The sequence below is a fragment of the Ostrea edulis genome, chromosome 6 (assembly GCF_947568905.1).
Source record: "Ostrea edulis chromosome 6, xbOstEdul1.1, whole genome shotgun sequence".
Taxonomy (NCBI): Eukaryota; Metazoa; Mollusca; class Bivalvia; order Ostreida; family Ostreidae; genus Ostrea; species Ostrea edulis.
The window spans coordinates 71,145,597-71,159,322 of NC_079169.1; the positions used below are offsets into that span (position 1 = coordinate 71,145,597).

The 13,726-nt window shown below is 34.4% G+C and overlaps 1 protein-coding gene across 1 annotated transcript in view; it reads right to left on the reverse strand.

Moving 5' to 3' along the window:
* Positions 1-3,649: 3,649 nt before the first annotated feature.
* The window catches only part of LOC125683641 (uncharacterized), a 15,439-nt gene continuing 5,362 nt past the window's right edge, over positions 3,650-13,726 (reverse strand). Inside the window, exons 2-5 of the mRNA XM_056140663.1 lie at positions 8,954-9,110; positions 8,411-8,505; positions 7,978-8,068; positions 3,650-7,442 (exon numbers count right to left, since the gene is read on the reverse strand). Of these exons, the coding sequence (XP_055996638.1) occupies positions 4,995-6,200 (1,206 nt within the window). The 5' untranslated portion in view covers positions 6,201-7,442; positions 7,978-8,068; positions 8,411-8,505; positions 8,954-9,110 and the 3' untranslated portion in view covers positions 3,650-4,994. The remainder of the gene's footprint in view (positions 7,443-7,977; positions 8,069-8,410; positions 8,506-8,953; positions 9,111-13,726) is intronic.

The window sequence follows — 13,726 nt, forward strand, 5'->3', positions numbered from 1 at the left end:
GATAAATGCATATTGCGTTTACACTGGCCGAGGATAAGATCAAGATTTGGGGTACACTATTTATATTCTGGATATTGATTACGTTCTGTCTTCACACAAGTCTTACCTTTGAACTTAAAGCATGCCAGTCGTTTAAGACCGTGCACTCTGGATTCCCGCCAACATATATCTATCTATCTATATATATATATATAAACCGGTATTTAAACCGCCGCAGTGGCCTAGAGGTTGGAGCGTTCGTTCCGCATGCGGAAGGCCGGGGTTCCAAATCCGACTGCGAAAGACCTAAGTCGTTGAAAAAAGGTAGTGACAGTTCCATCGCCAAACGCTCGGCTTCATGTGTGAATGTCACGGGTCCTCGGAGATGACCTTAAAAACAGATGTCCCGTGTCACAGTAGATGTGACACGCTAAAGAACCCTCATTGCTTAATGGCTGTAAGCACCGAGCAAAGGCCTAAATTTGAAGCCCTTCACCGGTTTTGGTGACGTCTCCATATGAGCGAAAAATTCTCGAGAGAGACGTTAAGCAAGAATCAATCAATCAACCGAGCTTTAAAAGTCATATATTTCAAAATGCTTATTAATATCAATAAATATTTAATTTGTCAAATTAATTGATATTACTAAGTACAAAATGGTTAATCTTCATTTATCTCATTTTAATCCCATTTGCAATTGATCACTGTGAATATTTTCGCTGTGATTTGGTCTGTAATGTAAACATACCCCCCCCCCCCCCCCCCCCCGTGAAACAACAAAAGTTTTGGTTTAAATTCGCTAATTGACAATTCATAATACCTGCAAAAAGGGAATTTATGTTTCACGGGGGGGGGGGGGGGGGATATTTTAAAAATATTTTCAGTTTTCCATTCATTCCTATATTGAAATACGTGATTTTAACCCAAATTATAGAGTTATCTCTCTTTGTTTTGTGAAATTAATCAACTTTCATGAAAATTCATATAAATATCTGAATTGACATAAAAAATCATTTTAAAATGATAACTTTTTAAAAATTGACTATAAGGTAGACGGCGAAACAAATACTATATTTCGCAATTCTTGGTATAAATGTTACTATGGTAACCATGGTATTTGTTTTAGAATACCAATATTGTGACTTTAATACAACTGGTCAAAAGTTACATTGAAGAGACATTATTTGTCGAAATGCGCATCTGGTGCATCAAAATTGGTACCGTATAAGTTTTACATTGCTGTCTGGCTTAGTATTGGCAACTAAGTTGAATTACTTCAGAATGTTTTCAATGGCCAGTCAGATTTTTTGAAAATAGATTTATCTTTATTTTATCCATAGTAAAAGCAAATCTGAAGAAATTTGATCCTTTTTGGTAGATTTAAGTCTCTATAGCATAATATAAATTGGCATGAAATATGTTCAAAAATTGCATTTTTAAAGTACACGTTGATGTATATCAATTTTGTTAAAGTACAACTATTCATACGATTAAAACACGTTGGTTTTTTGTTGTTGTTGCAATTTATCACCATAACAATCAGGACCCATAGCAACAAAAACAAATGATTGGTACATACTTCTGGTCATCTGATGTGATATAGTAAAGTTATATAAGACTTCATAAGATAACAGGGACCATGAATGGCGTAAATGTTTAGGTGGTCACGCGAATGGAAGCACTATAATCGAGAGTCCAAAGACAGATTTTTGATATATCGTAAATATAATTAATCTCTATACGATGAAAGTAATTTCGAAAAAATTAAAGCGTTACTCTGTTACTGCTGGGTGATTCAAAAGTGACAATTTTCTGTAATTTACCAAATTCTAGAATCGGACCAAATGTTTGACTGGGTAAAAATCACCCTTGGGTGAAGGGGATTCAAGTACTGTGCCATGAAAGTTGGAATTTACATGAAAGCTACCTGACGTAGTGCAGATTCAAGTTTGGTAAAATCATGGCCCTCAGGAGTAGATTGGGGTCACAAAAGGGATCAAAGTTTACATGCGCATATACATGTGTATATATGACAAATCTTCTTAAGAACCATTGGGCCAAAACGTTTCACTTTACATGAAAGCTTCCTGACATAGAGTACCTTCATGTTTGTTCAAATCATGACCCCTGGGGGTAGGGTGGGGCCACAATAAGAGATCAGTTTTACATGTGGATATATAATAATATACTCAATGCATCTTGACATATGCAGCATTAATATACATGTATATTGTAAAGATTAATATGTTATATGGTAACTATTGTGGCTCCTTTGTTACATGTAGCTAGATTGATTGATTGTTTATGGTTTACGCCGCAATATTTCAGTCATTTTACAGCGATTAACAAACTGAAACATGTTTGGTTGTGAGAGTTTGAGTTTCCCTGACGGTACCCCGTGAGCCTACGGTTTTTCGAAAATCAGGGAAAAAATCTTTTGTGTGCCAAAGGGGTTTTGATCCTTGACACGTCCCATCCGACGGACACAACAGTTAAAAATACGTAAACATGTAACAATACATATTTTGTGTATATAAACAGTTATAAAAATATCCAAATTTCCCATTAAAATTCGCTTGTAAGCATTGTATAATAATATCAATATTTGTAAAAAGTTCTTGCATTGATTGCACCTTAGAAAAAAGTATATTTCATATGGGCGTAAAATCACTACATTCTAAAATAATGTGATGCATAGTTAATAGACAGTGACAAGATATATATTCAGGCTGAAGTTTTCTGTTAAGTAGGCAAAAATGTGTCAATTTTGAATGACCAATGTGTACTCTTCACTTCGTCCAGGCGGTTATTTACTTTTTGGGGGGGAATAGAATAAAGTTTACCTGTATCATAGAAATCCCAATATATTTGCCAAAGAAAATTTACATATACTGTTATGAAATATTTTAAATCAGTGTAGGGAAATGTAAAGTGTACAATATAATCGAAGTGCATTTTTTGCCGCTTTGTCTGTTTCTGTTGTTGTCATGGATACCAATATGTCCTGGAACCCAGCAGAACTCAATTATTTTACCTTGTTTAGTAAGGAGATACATGTAGTACTAGTATATGGATGATTAATATTAACTGAGAATATAGAAAACTGTTCGTCACTAGAAATATTAATGTACTGAAAGGCAAGTTGAATAGCCTTTGCTTCGGTGGTATAAATTGTTGCTTCATTCAGAAGTCGTGCATAGAGAAGGTCGTTTGTGATTACTGCAGCAGCAGCGACTTTATTTTGGTCATGTGAACCATCTGTATAAATATCAAATGTAGAATGTTTGGATTGTTTCATTTTGGATAGTTTTTGTTTGAAAACAACGGCATTTGTTTCGGATTTCTTGTATTCAGAAAGTCAAGTACGACGGAGAGTATATTTACAGGCAAACACTTGCAAATGGGTATTTAGTCTAGTCAATCTACGCCAAATATAGCTTATATCTAAACAAATTGCAACAGATATGATTTCAAGTTTTTTAATGTCAAAGCATAGGACAATCATGTAAAAAAAAGTCTAGAAAAATCGCACGGTCGGAAAAGGCCATTTTTGGAGTAAAAACCTTGATTTTGACGAAAAATCGGTGAAAATTGTGAAATTATTTAAAAATTCAAGTACGGCAGTACTTGACCCACTTTAATTTCAAAAACTAAAATAACAAGCTAACTACACAACATTTAATATTTCTGATAGTACAATTACCACTTCAACGGTGAATTTTGGGGTAAAAACACGCTTTTTTCTAAGAAAATCACTGAAAATATCAAAAGTAATATTCAAAGGGAAATTCACATCACCAACATTTTTTAAAACTGTTCATAATTGAAACTGATGAAGTGTTCAACAATTTAAAATATTGTTAATCTTTCTGGTCATTAAAAATCGTGTCATTTTATCAATTCAATTTTTGTAAATACAAACAAATGCAGTTACAAAGGATACTTATATAGCTGCATTTTGGTAAACATTTGGTTAAAAAGTATATTGAAATGCTTAATATTGCTTCATTTTCTATTTATCATTTAATCAATTGACACATTTCATGCAATTTTCTTTTTCTTTAAAATATGAATATTTGAAAACAGATGATTAGTGGTTTTCTTTTTTGAAAAATTGGAATGACATATGTAAAAAATAATAGAAATAAATGTCATCTCAACACAAAATTGTTAATTTCTGAATCCACGCCTTTAAATATCGTCAAGTTCCTCAGCTTGCGGAATGTTACTTGTATTTGAACAATTTATTCCTCGACATTCCCCACAAGCTGGAGAACAGTCACTGCCGTGTTTACGACAGGAACATCGCTTTGAGTCACAGTTCAGTTGACAACTACATCTAATGATCCTTAAGAGCTTGTCGGGAGCCGGTGGAAGTATAGCTCGTATTGGCAGTAGTTTATTGTCCTCAATATGCCAACCCCAATCCTTTGGATCTAGTTTATCGCCTTTCCCTATCCAGACTTGCGTTTGGTGATATACTCTCATACAATGTAACTTTGCGGCGTCAGCTGTTGGGGGCAGTGTATGTACCTGTACATAGATATTTCCCACACAAACCTTCGAGGCGAAAATTCTGTAACGCAGAGTATCTAGTGTTTCGACGTCTTGTAACCCCCCATATAACGCAACAAACATTTGTTCTCCAGCTTTTTGAATGCTATCAATACTATATTGTTGGCAAAAGACGGCTGCATGTTCTTGTAATTGCGTGTTTGCACTTATCTTCTTGAGAACTGTACCCTTGCCTTGACCAAAAATTCTAGAGGTTGTGTCACATCCGCTAAATGCGTGAATAAATGGTAAAATATTGCAGATGGATAATCCAAGTTTGTTCCTAGTCTCGTTTATGTCCCAAATCTTTAGTCTGGTAGTGTTTTGCTTGGGTTCTGATCTGAAGTAAATCTTGTTGATAGTATCTTTTGAGTGATAGCAGAGCAATACAAGATCTGTATATTCTCCTATGACGGTCGTTGTATGGTGTTCTGACTTTTCGACTGCAGTGAGCAATATCTTTAAATCAGCATCTTCTTCTGCATGGATAACCGGAACGTCAGCATCCTGTAGTTTCGGCCCAAGGGTGTTAATGAAGAGCTGCTTATTCTCTGGATTTGAAAGAAATACATCTTTTTTTTTGTTCTTATCGGTGTGTCATTGTTAAAAATTACTTTTGGAGAGACGACTCCTTTTGTGCGTCTGACGTGAGCTACATCCTTTGTAGTTGGTACTGATGGATATCCGTCAAATACAACGGTAGTATTGCTATAGTGATTGCTGATGTAATTGATGTATGATGTGCATATGGCGTCGACTGTTGCTCCTTTTATCCATGGCAGACGATGTATGAGAGAACCGCCATCCAATACAAAATGTGTTTCTGTTGGTTCGTCTGGTTTTAGTTCAATTAAATTCCATATATATTCGGCAAGGTTTGATTTTTGGGGCTCTCTTGGAAGACCAGTGCTTTCAAATATTGATGAAGGAACTCCACATAATTCATACTGAAATATCTCTGAAATGTCATCGAAAATACCATTTGCAGCAGTTGTGCGTCTCTGAAAGAGAAGGTGGGGATCTACTTGTATTGGTTCGCCATCAAGTTTTATCTGGGTTTTGTTTCCAAGAGTAACGGCTTGCTTCTTTCTCTTAAACGAATGATCAGCTATATTTTCCCCAGGTAACTCTTGTAAAATACAGCATCCAACCTTCTTAGCATCATCTACATTCACTGTTTTATCACCTACTACTCCTGTTTCAATGTTTCGCAGTGAACGATCGTCTTCAAGGAATGGATTCCTATCTTTTAGGAATGTGATAAGGGTCTTTATATCTTCAGTGTCTTTCTTCTGTCTTGCATGTGTTTCATCTTTGAGCTGTTCACTAGAAAAGTATCCTACCCCGGACAAATCTTGCATGGCTTGGTTGATGTCAGCACATGCGGGCATGGATATTAACCATAGGGATCGCTGTGCTTCAGTCAAACCTCGACCTCTCATCAATCCGCCTGCAGTTTTCACACTCCTCATAAGGACCTGTTCAATCAATAAGTCTGATGATATTCCAGACCAGTATCTGTCGGTGCGCCTCATGACATGATTACCATATGAGAAAATCTCATAAACATCAGGATGGTCTCTCTCTAAAGCCTGCATTGTCATCAAGTAAACATAAGCCGTTTTCGTATACAGATTATGTCCAGATGCAGCAAAAAATGGTAGCATGTTTTGGATGGTTTGCAAAATGAAGAGGCCAGTTACCAGTTCTCTCTGCTTTAACAAGTTGTCTCAAGATCTGAATCATTTCGGAATATTGAAGCCATAATTTTGCTGTTCGATTTTGTTTTAAAATTTCTACTGCGGACAGTTGCTTCAAGGTTTATCAAGACTTCCGAGCTGCATGCTTCTGAAACTGATAGTTCTCCAGAAGTTAGTTGAGAGTATAGGTTTTCAATCCCCCTTAGTTCAACAGAATCAATGTTCGATTTGGGTTCCTCTAAAATTTTAGTTACATCAATATCGAAGATCTCTGAAAGTAACAAGCAATGAAGTGCTGTATCCACCAACATGTGACCCCTAAAGGCTCTAGCAACAGCTTTTCCATTAAGCAAATACGTTACTGCATTTGGGCGTAGATAAGTTCTAGCATTTCTTTCAGTCCACTATTAGCCATGAGATTTCCAATTGACCCGAGGAAGCTCATCTCTGTATGGAATGGTCCTAGTCGTAATACTACAGACTTCAAGTGACTTCCTGGATTTTCATTTTGAATGATTGAGAGTGCTTTCCAGTAGAGAGGTTGATCAAAAGTCAAGACTGCGGTGATGTCATAACGCTTTGCTTGGTTAGAGACGAAATTCAGTGTGGAATATATACATGTCATATCGGAAGCATTCAAATCTATCATAGGCAGGGATGGAACCGAAGATTTACCTGGGTAGTCTCCTCTGTGGACCATCTGCATGAAGCCTGACCACATAGGTGTCGGGTATTTAAGAGGCCAAATAACTACTGACAGCAGATCAATACGGAGAGTCTTATCCGGTGTTTTTAAGTTCTTTAACTCTGCATATGTTAATTTAGCCTCTTGGATTCGGCTCTCAAAATCACCAGTTCGGACAGGAAATACATTTTTGTCTTTTTTCTTTGCATCTGTTGCCTCCTTTCCACAGAACAAACAGTGATGCTTAAAATCAAACCGGGCCTTTGATCGTAATTTTGGTGTATTTGTGTTTGCTTCCTGCAGAACCTGTCTTTGTCGTTTACATTTCTGGATATCATTCGGATTCGTATATGTCTTCCTGCAAGACTGATGGACAAAATTACGTTCAGATACTGACAGACGGTCTCCTCTCTCTTGGCTTGCTCTGATGATTCCATGACAACCTTTTAAGTCGCAGTTTGACAAGTGATGTAGTACTGTCATCTTTTAGGCACAGAATGCATTTCTCCATGATAATGCTATTGCTGAAATAAAATAAAAGAAAGTATTAGATTTGGGTATTATATTATATCACCTTTAATTTTTGTTTCTACATTAAATTTTGTACTGAATTGTTTAGCCAAATCATGTGGTGAAGTGAATTTTGGCAGCATGCACGTATTTCTTGCTTGTGTTCAAATTCTAAATATTTTCGAACTTCAACGCAACTGCTGGTTTGTTTATATTTCAAATATGAAACTTGCGTATTTGTAGTCTATAAATAGTTTTTTTCATTCAGTTTTAGTGACAAAAGTTGTTGACAGACAAGCAATCAGAACATTATAATAACCTTTGTCTCTTTAAATAGGTCTAATATGCACTCCGATTAGTAACTGTGGCAGAGTGAGATTACGAAGCAGACATAAGAAATTTATAAAAATGGCGCCCCGGTGCCAGGCGCGTGTCCCCCATTTTGAAGCAGAATTTTAAATTATGATAAAGAAAATTTGACAAAGCTGATCGCACCCTCTCGTTTGAGAAATCCCCTATCTAACCCCGTATAACAACCAAATAAATTACCTTATCTTATAGCCATCCTTGTTCTAGAAAACAGAGATGTCAGTGTAAAACCTCTAATAAATTCATACACTGCACGGACACTTGGAAGTAGCTGAAATAGAATAAAAGGGTTATTTTTATTTCTAATTATTTTTTATTTACAATTTATTTAATTTTGACAATTGGATAGCAATAAATGGAATTAATTTTACACACACAACCGCTGTGCATGGCCATTTTGTAAAACGACTCTCCATACTTATTTTGTTGTTGCCGAGGACGACTTCTTATCGTGTCAAACTTTTACTGTGTTTTTTAGTTTCTGTGGTTTTTTTCTCACTTAATTTTGGTCACAGTGACAAAACTGAAGATGATCCATTAGGGAAAATATAAAGTTTGTTTATTTGAGTTAGTTTACGAAATTGACTTTATATTTAACCAATAAATAAATTACCTTATTTAAAAGTATTCAATTCGTCAGAACTTTAGGATGTAGGAAAACCTCCGATCAATTTACGGCTGGTATGGAACTTGGGAAAATCGTAGTAGCTGAAATAAAATAGAAATATTCATGTAATCAAGTCGTTTATTAAGGTAAATAGTCATTTTTAATTTCATTTTATCAAGAAAATGTGAAGTCAAGACATAAAAATGCTTTGGATGACGATACATACAACATCGGCGAAATTGCAACCAATAACTGTCTACTTTCTGTTAATTTGGCGTTCCATACTTTTTTTACGTTGTTAGCGACTGGTCGTATTTTATGATATTTCTACTTTTTTGAGGACTTTTTATATATGTTTTATGTATATCTAGATTTGTTTAGACGAAATCAGCTATGTATTATTTGTGTATTTTGAAATAAGTAGAAATAAAGCGATTTTCAAAGGTCTTGACGTCACATATTTGTTTGTTTATGTTTATTCACTTTTGGTATCAGTATACGACAAGGAATCGTAAACTACAGTTATATATGTAAAAAATATATACTTACTGGTATATTTGGAGGATAACATTTGTCTAATGTAATCATTTTGGTCGTTATACCCTCATCAAAACAGGCTGTAGGTTTTAAGTTTTAGTTTTGTGTATAACCAATTTTATCATCCTATGCATGGTAAGATTGGACTTCTTCAGCGCCATTTTTCAATCTGAAAAAAGAAAAGAAAACTGACAATTATGTGATATTAAAAGGATCATGATAACATTCATGTTTAGAAGTCCAACGTCTAACGATACAGGCAAAACATGGAGCGGATGACAAATTCTAGCTCCCATGCAACACATCACAAATTGGTTATAATTACATCTGAAATGTGAGAAAAGGGGTGTTATAATCATCAACAAGAGGCCCACAGGCCTTTTCGGTCACCTGAGTTAAAAGTATCACTAGTCCCAAGGGCTTTGAAATCTAGAAAAAAAAATTATGTTCTGAATATCTAAGCTTAATTCTAATTTGCAGCAACAGTATAAAACAAGGCGTGTTCTAAAACTTCAATGCCCTCAAAAGTGCATACACTGCCCTTGAATCATGGAATTTACAATTTTGGTAAAGAACTGCCTACTCCTAATTATCCATTTAGTTTCAATTTAGTATCAATAGCATTAAAGCAGATATAATTTATATGTTTTGCACATATACACTATATATACCACGTTTGCCCCCCCCCCCCCCCCCCTGGAGGCAAAACCTCAATCTCGGGGATCCTGAAAGTTTTGGTAGAAGCCTACCTGCTCTATATCACTATGCGTTTAATTTTTCTTAAAGATATGCAGGTGTAGAGAAGATTTTTGAAAATTTGTCAATTTTTGGCAGTTTATGCCCCATCACCAAGGCCCCGGGGGTGCAGGAGTTATGAAATTTACAATTCATGTCCACTTTGTCCCAAAGATGATTCATACCAAATTTGAAAAGAATTGGACTGGTTGCTATGAAGAAGTTGAAAATCTTTATTGTTCACACATTTGATAACTGAGCATTTTGACCCCACCCCGATACCAAAACCCCTACCCCTGGGATCATCAAATTTACAATTTTCGTAAAGTACCTGTTCCTTCTTAATATCAATTTAGTATCAATAGCACTAAAGATGTTATTTAAGTGTTTTACACATAAACACTATATACATGTACCTAGGTTGGCCCCGCCCTGGGGTCAGAACCCCTACCCGGGGGTCAAAGAATTTACATTTTCCCCCAAATTTTATTTCCCAGACATAACATCAATAAAATTCATAATTGACTCATTAGGCAGCTCTATCAAAGGACTGAACCCTTTTGATAGTGCATGGCTTTGAGCATTACAAAAATGAAGGGATTTTTGCATATAAAATATATGGCATATTACAATGATTAAAATGTTTGAACATAACTGAATAGTTTATGCAGAGATACAAATAACTAATGACAATATAAGCAATTATATAGGAAAAATAATGACATTCCATACAACGGCAAAAACAACATAGGTGTAGACAATACAAACATCTTTATAAAAAAAAGAGACAATTTTAAGCAATGTATGAGAGTGCAAATTTGATATGTTATAAGATATTTTGTTATCTTTTCTTCAACTCTTTTGAATGTGTTCAATTTCAAATGTTTATGTTTTGATATTTTTAGAGCATAATAAAATAGTGTTGAAGGAACTCTTGACATGACATGAAATTCTATCTGATGATTCAATCATTTCTTCAAGTCTGCACCACAATTTGTATTTATAAATTCTATGAGCTACATGTATGAATGATACAAGATTGTTAAACAAGATTGTTTTCTCATTCACTACATTATGTAATCCTACAACAATTAGTTTCCAAGACACTTTGAATTTTAAGATTTCACTAACAATATTCCATATCCTTTGAAGATTTTGACATTTATATAATAAGTGTTTGTTTCTTTCAACACCTTCCTTACAGCGAGGACACACACATTAAATATGTCTTTCCATTTACTAAGATAATTTCAATTATTAAGCGAATGGTTTAGTATTCTGTATTTAAAATCTGCATTTTTTTGTCGAAAGCCTTGATGATTTTTAAGAAATATATTTTTGAAAAACATGGTTCTTGAATATTGAATTATTGTTTCAACTTATGTTATATATATATATATATATATATATATATATATATATATATATTATATATAAACACTTTTATAGGAAAATTTGCATTTTTGAAAATCTTGAATGCAGTAATAATGGTATGGTTGCCATGGACAAAAAAGATCATTCATAATATTAATATGTTTGGATAAACTAAAATCAAACTGGTTTTATAAAAATATTTATTGAGTCAATTTGAACACGTTTTTACATGTAATATGAAATACTCACAAATTATGGGTGTTTTTTTTAGTAAGTATATTTGAAAAATATTCTATGGGTTTAATACCATTTTCAACCATATTTTTGCCCCTATAGAATTCCAGCATCATACCAGTTTTCAAAATAGAGCGCTTTGTTTTTAAACTAAAAAAAATCTTGTTTCCCCATAAAGATTGTTTCAAGAACTCAGGTGTAGTCATTTTCTTTATTTCCATTGGACACTTAAGATTCACTAAATATTTAGCTTCAAAAATTTCTTTATAAAATGATGGAAGTCGTTTTAGTTTGGTGTGATTTTGCATTGCTAACATAAAAAGTGAAGATAACAAACAGTGATCAATCTCATAACGTTATTGTTTATATTCATGAAAGAACATATATCGAGCGACAAGTATCCTCAGGGAAAAACTGTCCACCAGCAGAGATACATGCTCGATGGTTAAATGTAGAAAATGTCAAGTTTTTTAATTTCAAAATTTTCTAAAAATATTTTAATATTGTCTTGTTCGTCGGAAATTAACTTGGATATCCATGAACATTTAATTGCTTTTGACTCTACAACCACAATTCCAATACCACCCTGCTGAAAGGCCCCTATCAAAATTCTTTTTATTCTATCCCTTTAGTTCCAAATAAAATTGAAAATTATTTTATTAATGTTTTTTATCATATCAAGGCTAAGGTACATGTATGGTAGGAGTGAAAAGTTATATATTTTAACTAGTCAATTTGTAGTATTGCTATATTTTGTTTTTTAAGCCCAGCCAATTAATTGTCATGTAAATGTAGTTTAGTTTTTGTCATTTGTTAGATTTAATAAATGACATTGTCTCATGATTTGAGTCCTTTTCTTCATTGATATGAAATATGCAGTATATGAAATTTGATCAAAAACAAGCTGCGATTAGCCAGAATTATTTTCCTATTATTGCAGAAAATTTGTGGATATAAATATTATTTTTGATATAGCAACACTGTTTATGATACACGTTTGACCGAATATAGTTATTTTTCTTTTCTTTTTTTCAGGGTTCGATTAGTTTCTCAAGTTCTTTAGCTTTGTTTCCCCAGTTTTTCTCTTTGCATTTTTGTACGTCATGACTATATAAATTCCTAAGACTTTGATACACTCATTGTTAACCTTTATTCAATGTAAATTATGGGTTGTATCTTTCAGATTGCCCAATAGTATGCATTCAGTTTTGTTAACGTTAAGTATGTCTCCGAATTTTTTTTATACAGGTGACTGCTAGTTCTAAGGTCTTTTTTTGTTTATCGCGAAGTGCTAACGTAGCATCATCAGCATGTTGTATAAATTTTATGTCATTTGACATCTTGAGAGTTTTAACTCCCATATCACGGTCAGACATTATTTTCATTGATAAGATTTCTGCAGAAAACAGCATATGCATTTAGGACAGCGTTGTCTTATGCACCTTTCCATGTTACACGTTTTAGAAATTCACCCATTATTTTTAGTTTTAAAATGGGTTATTTATAGAGAATAGGGGATTTTCGAGAGTAGTATAACGCGGCTAGATGGATGGTTCAACTGAGTGCAGTTTTTAGTGCGGGGTGATGGGTGGTTCAACTGAGTGAAGTTTTAGTGCAGGTTCAACGGAGTGCAGTTTGGAGTGGCGGTATTCATATGAGTGTAGGGGTCAAGCAGGTGGCCAGCAGGCCACCTGGCGCGGTCAAGCTGGGCAGGTGGCGAGGTCAAGCTGGGAAGGTAGGGAAATCTGAGGAGATAGCGTGTGAACGTTTTGATAATCCTTTTATCAAATTTCAAATAAATATTTTAATTAAAGAAGAACAATGGTTGAAAGTTTACACATTTATTAAATGAACAATTAAAAGTTTACACAAACACAATATGAACACAATTTTTAAAGTCCCTAGAACGGGGCACTTTCGTTTTGTCTTCTCGGAAATGCGGTTATTTACTGAAAATCGCTTTGACTTTGTTTTGTAAACAATGAGCTCAGCTGAGCTCGGTAGTTCTATAAAACATGCAGAGTTTAAGCATATTTTCACTATATTGTGTGGTCTGAGTCAGATCTTTCTGCATTAGGCCTTTATTTTGTATTGAATCTTGTGTGATTGATTGATTTTTTATTGTTGAACTCGAGAATTATTCACTCATAAGGAGTGTTTTCTTCTGGGACTCGAGTTCCGAATCTAGTCGCGAGAGTTTGAGATAAACAGCGAGAGTTAAAACCCGGGTTTGTATCGAGTCCGACTCCCGCTCTTAGGTGGGTCAGAAGAGTTCAAGATGGCGGAAAGGGAAGGTGCAGACGATCTGTAGGTTTTCACTTTATGCATTATATCGATAAATAATTATGTTTTATAAGCAATTATGCATTACATGAAATGAGACTAATCTGAAACACAAATCGCATATATTTATATCAAAAGTTTGGCAACGAAACCCGCAGT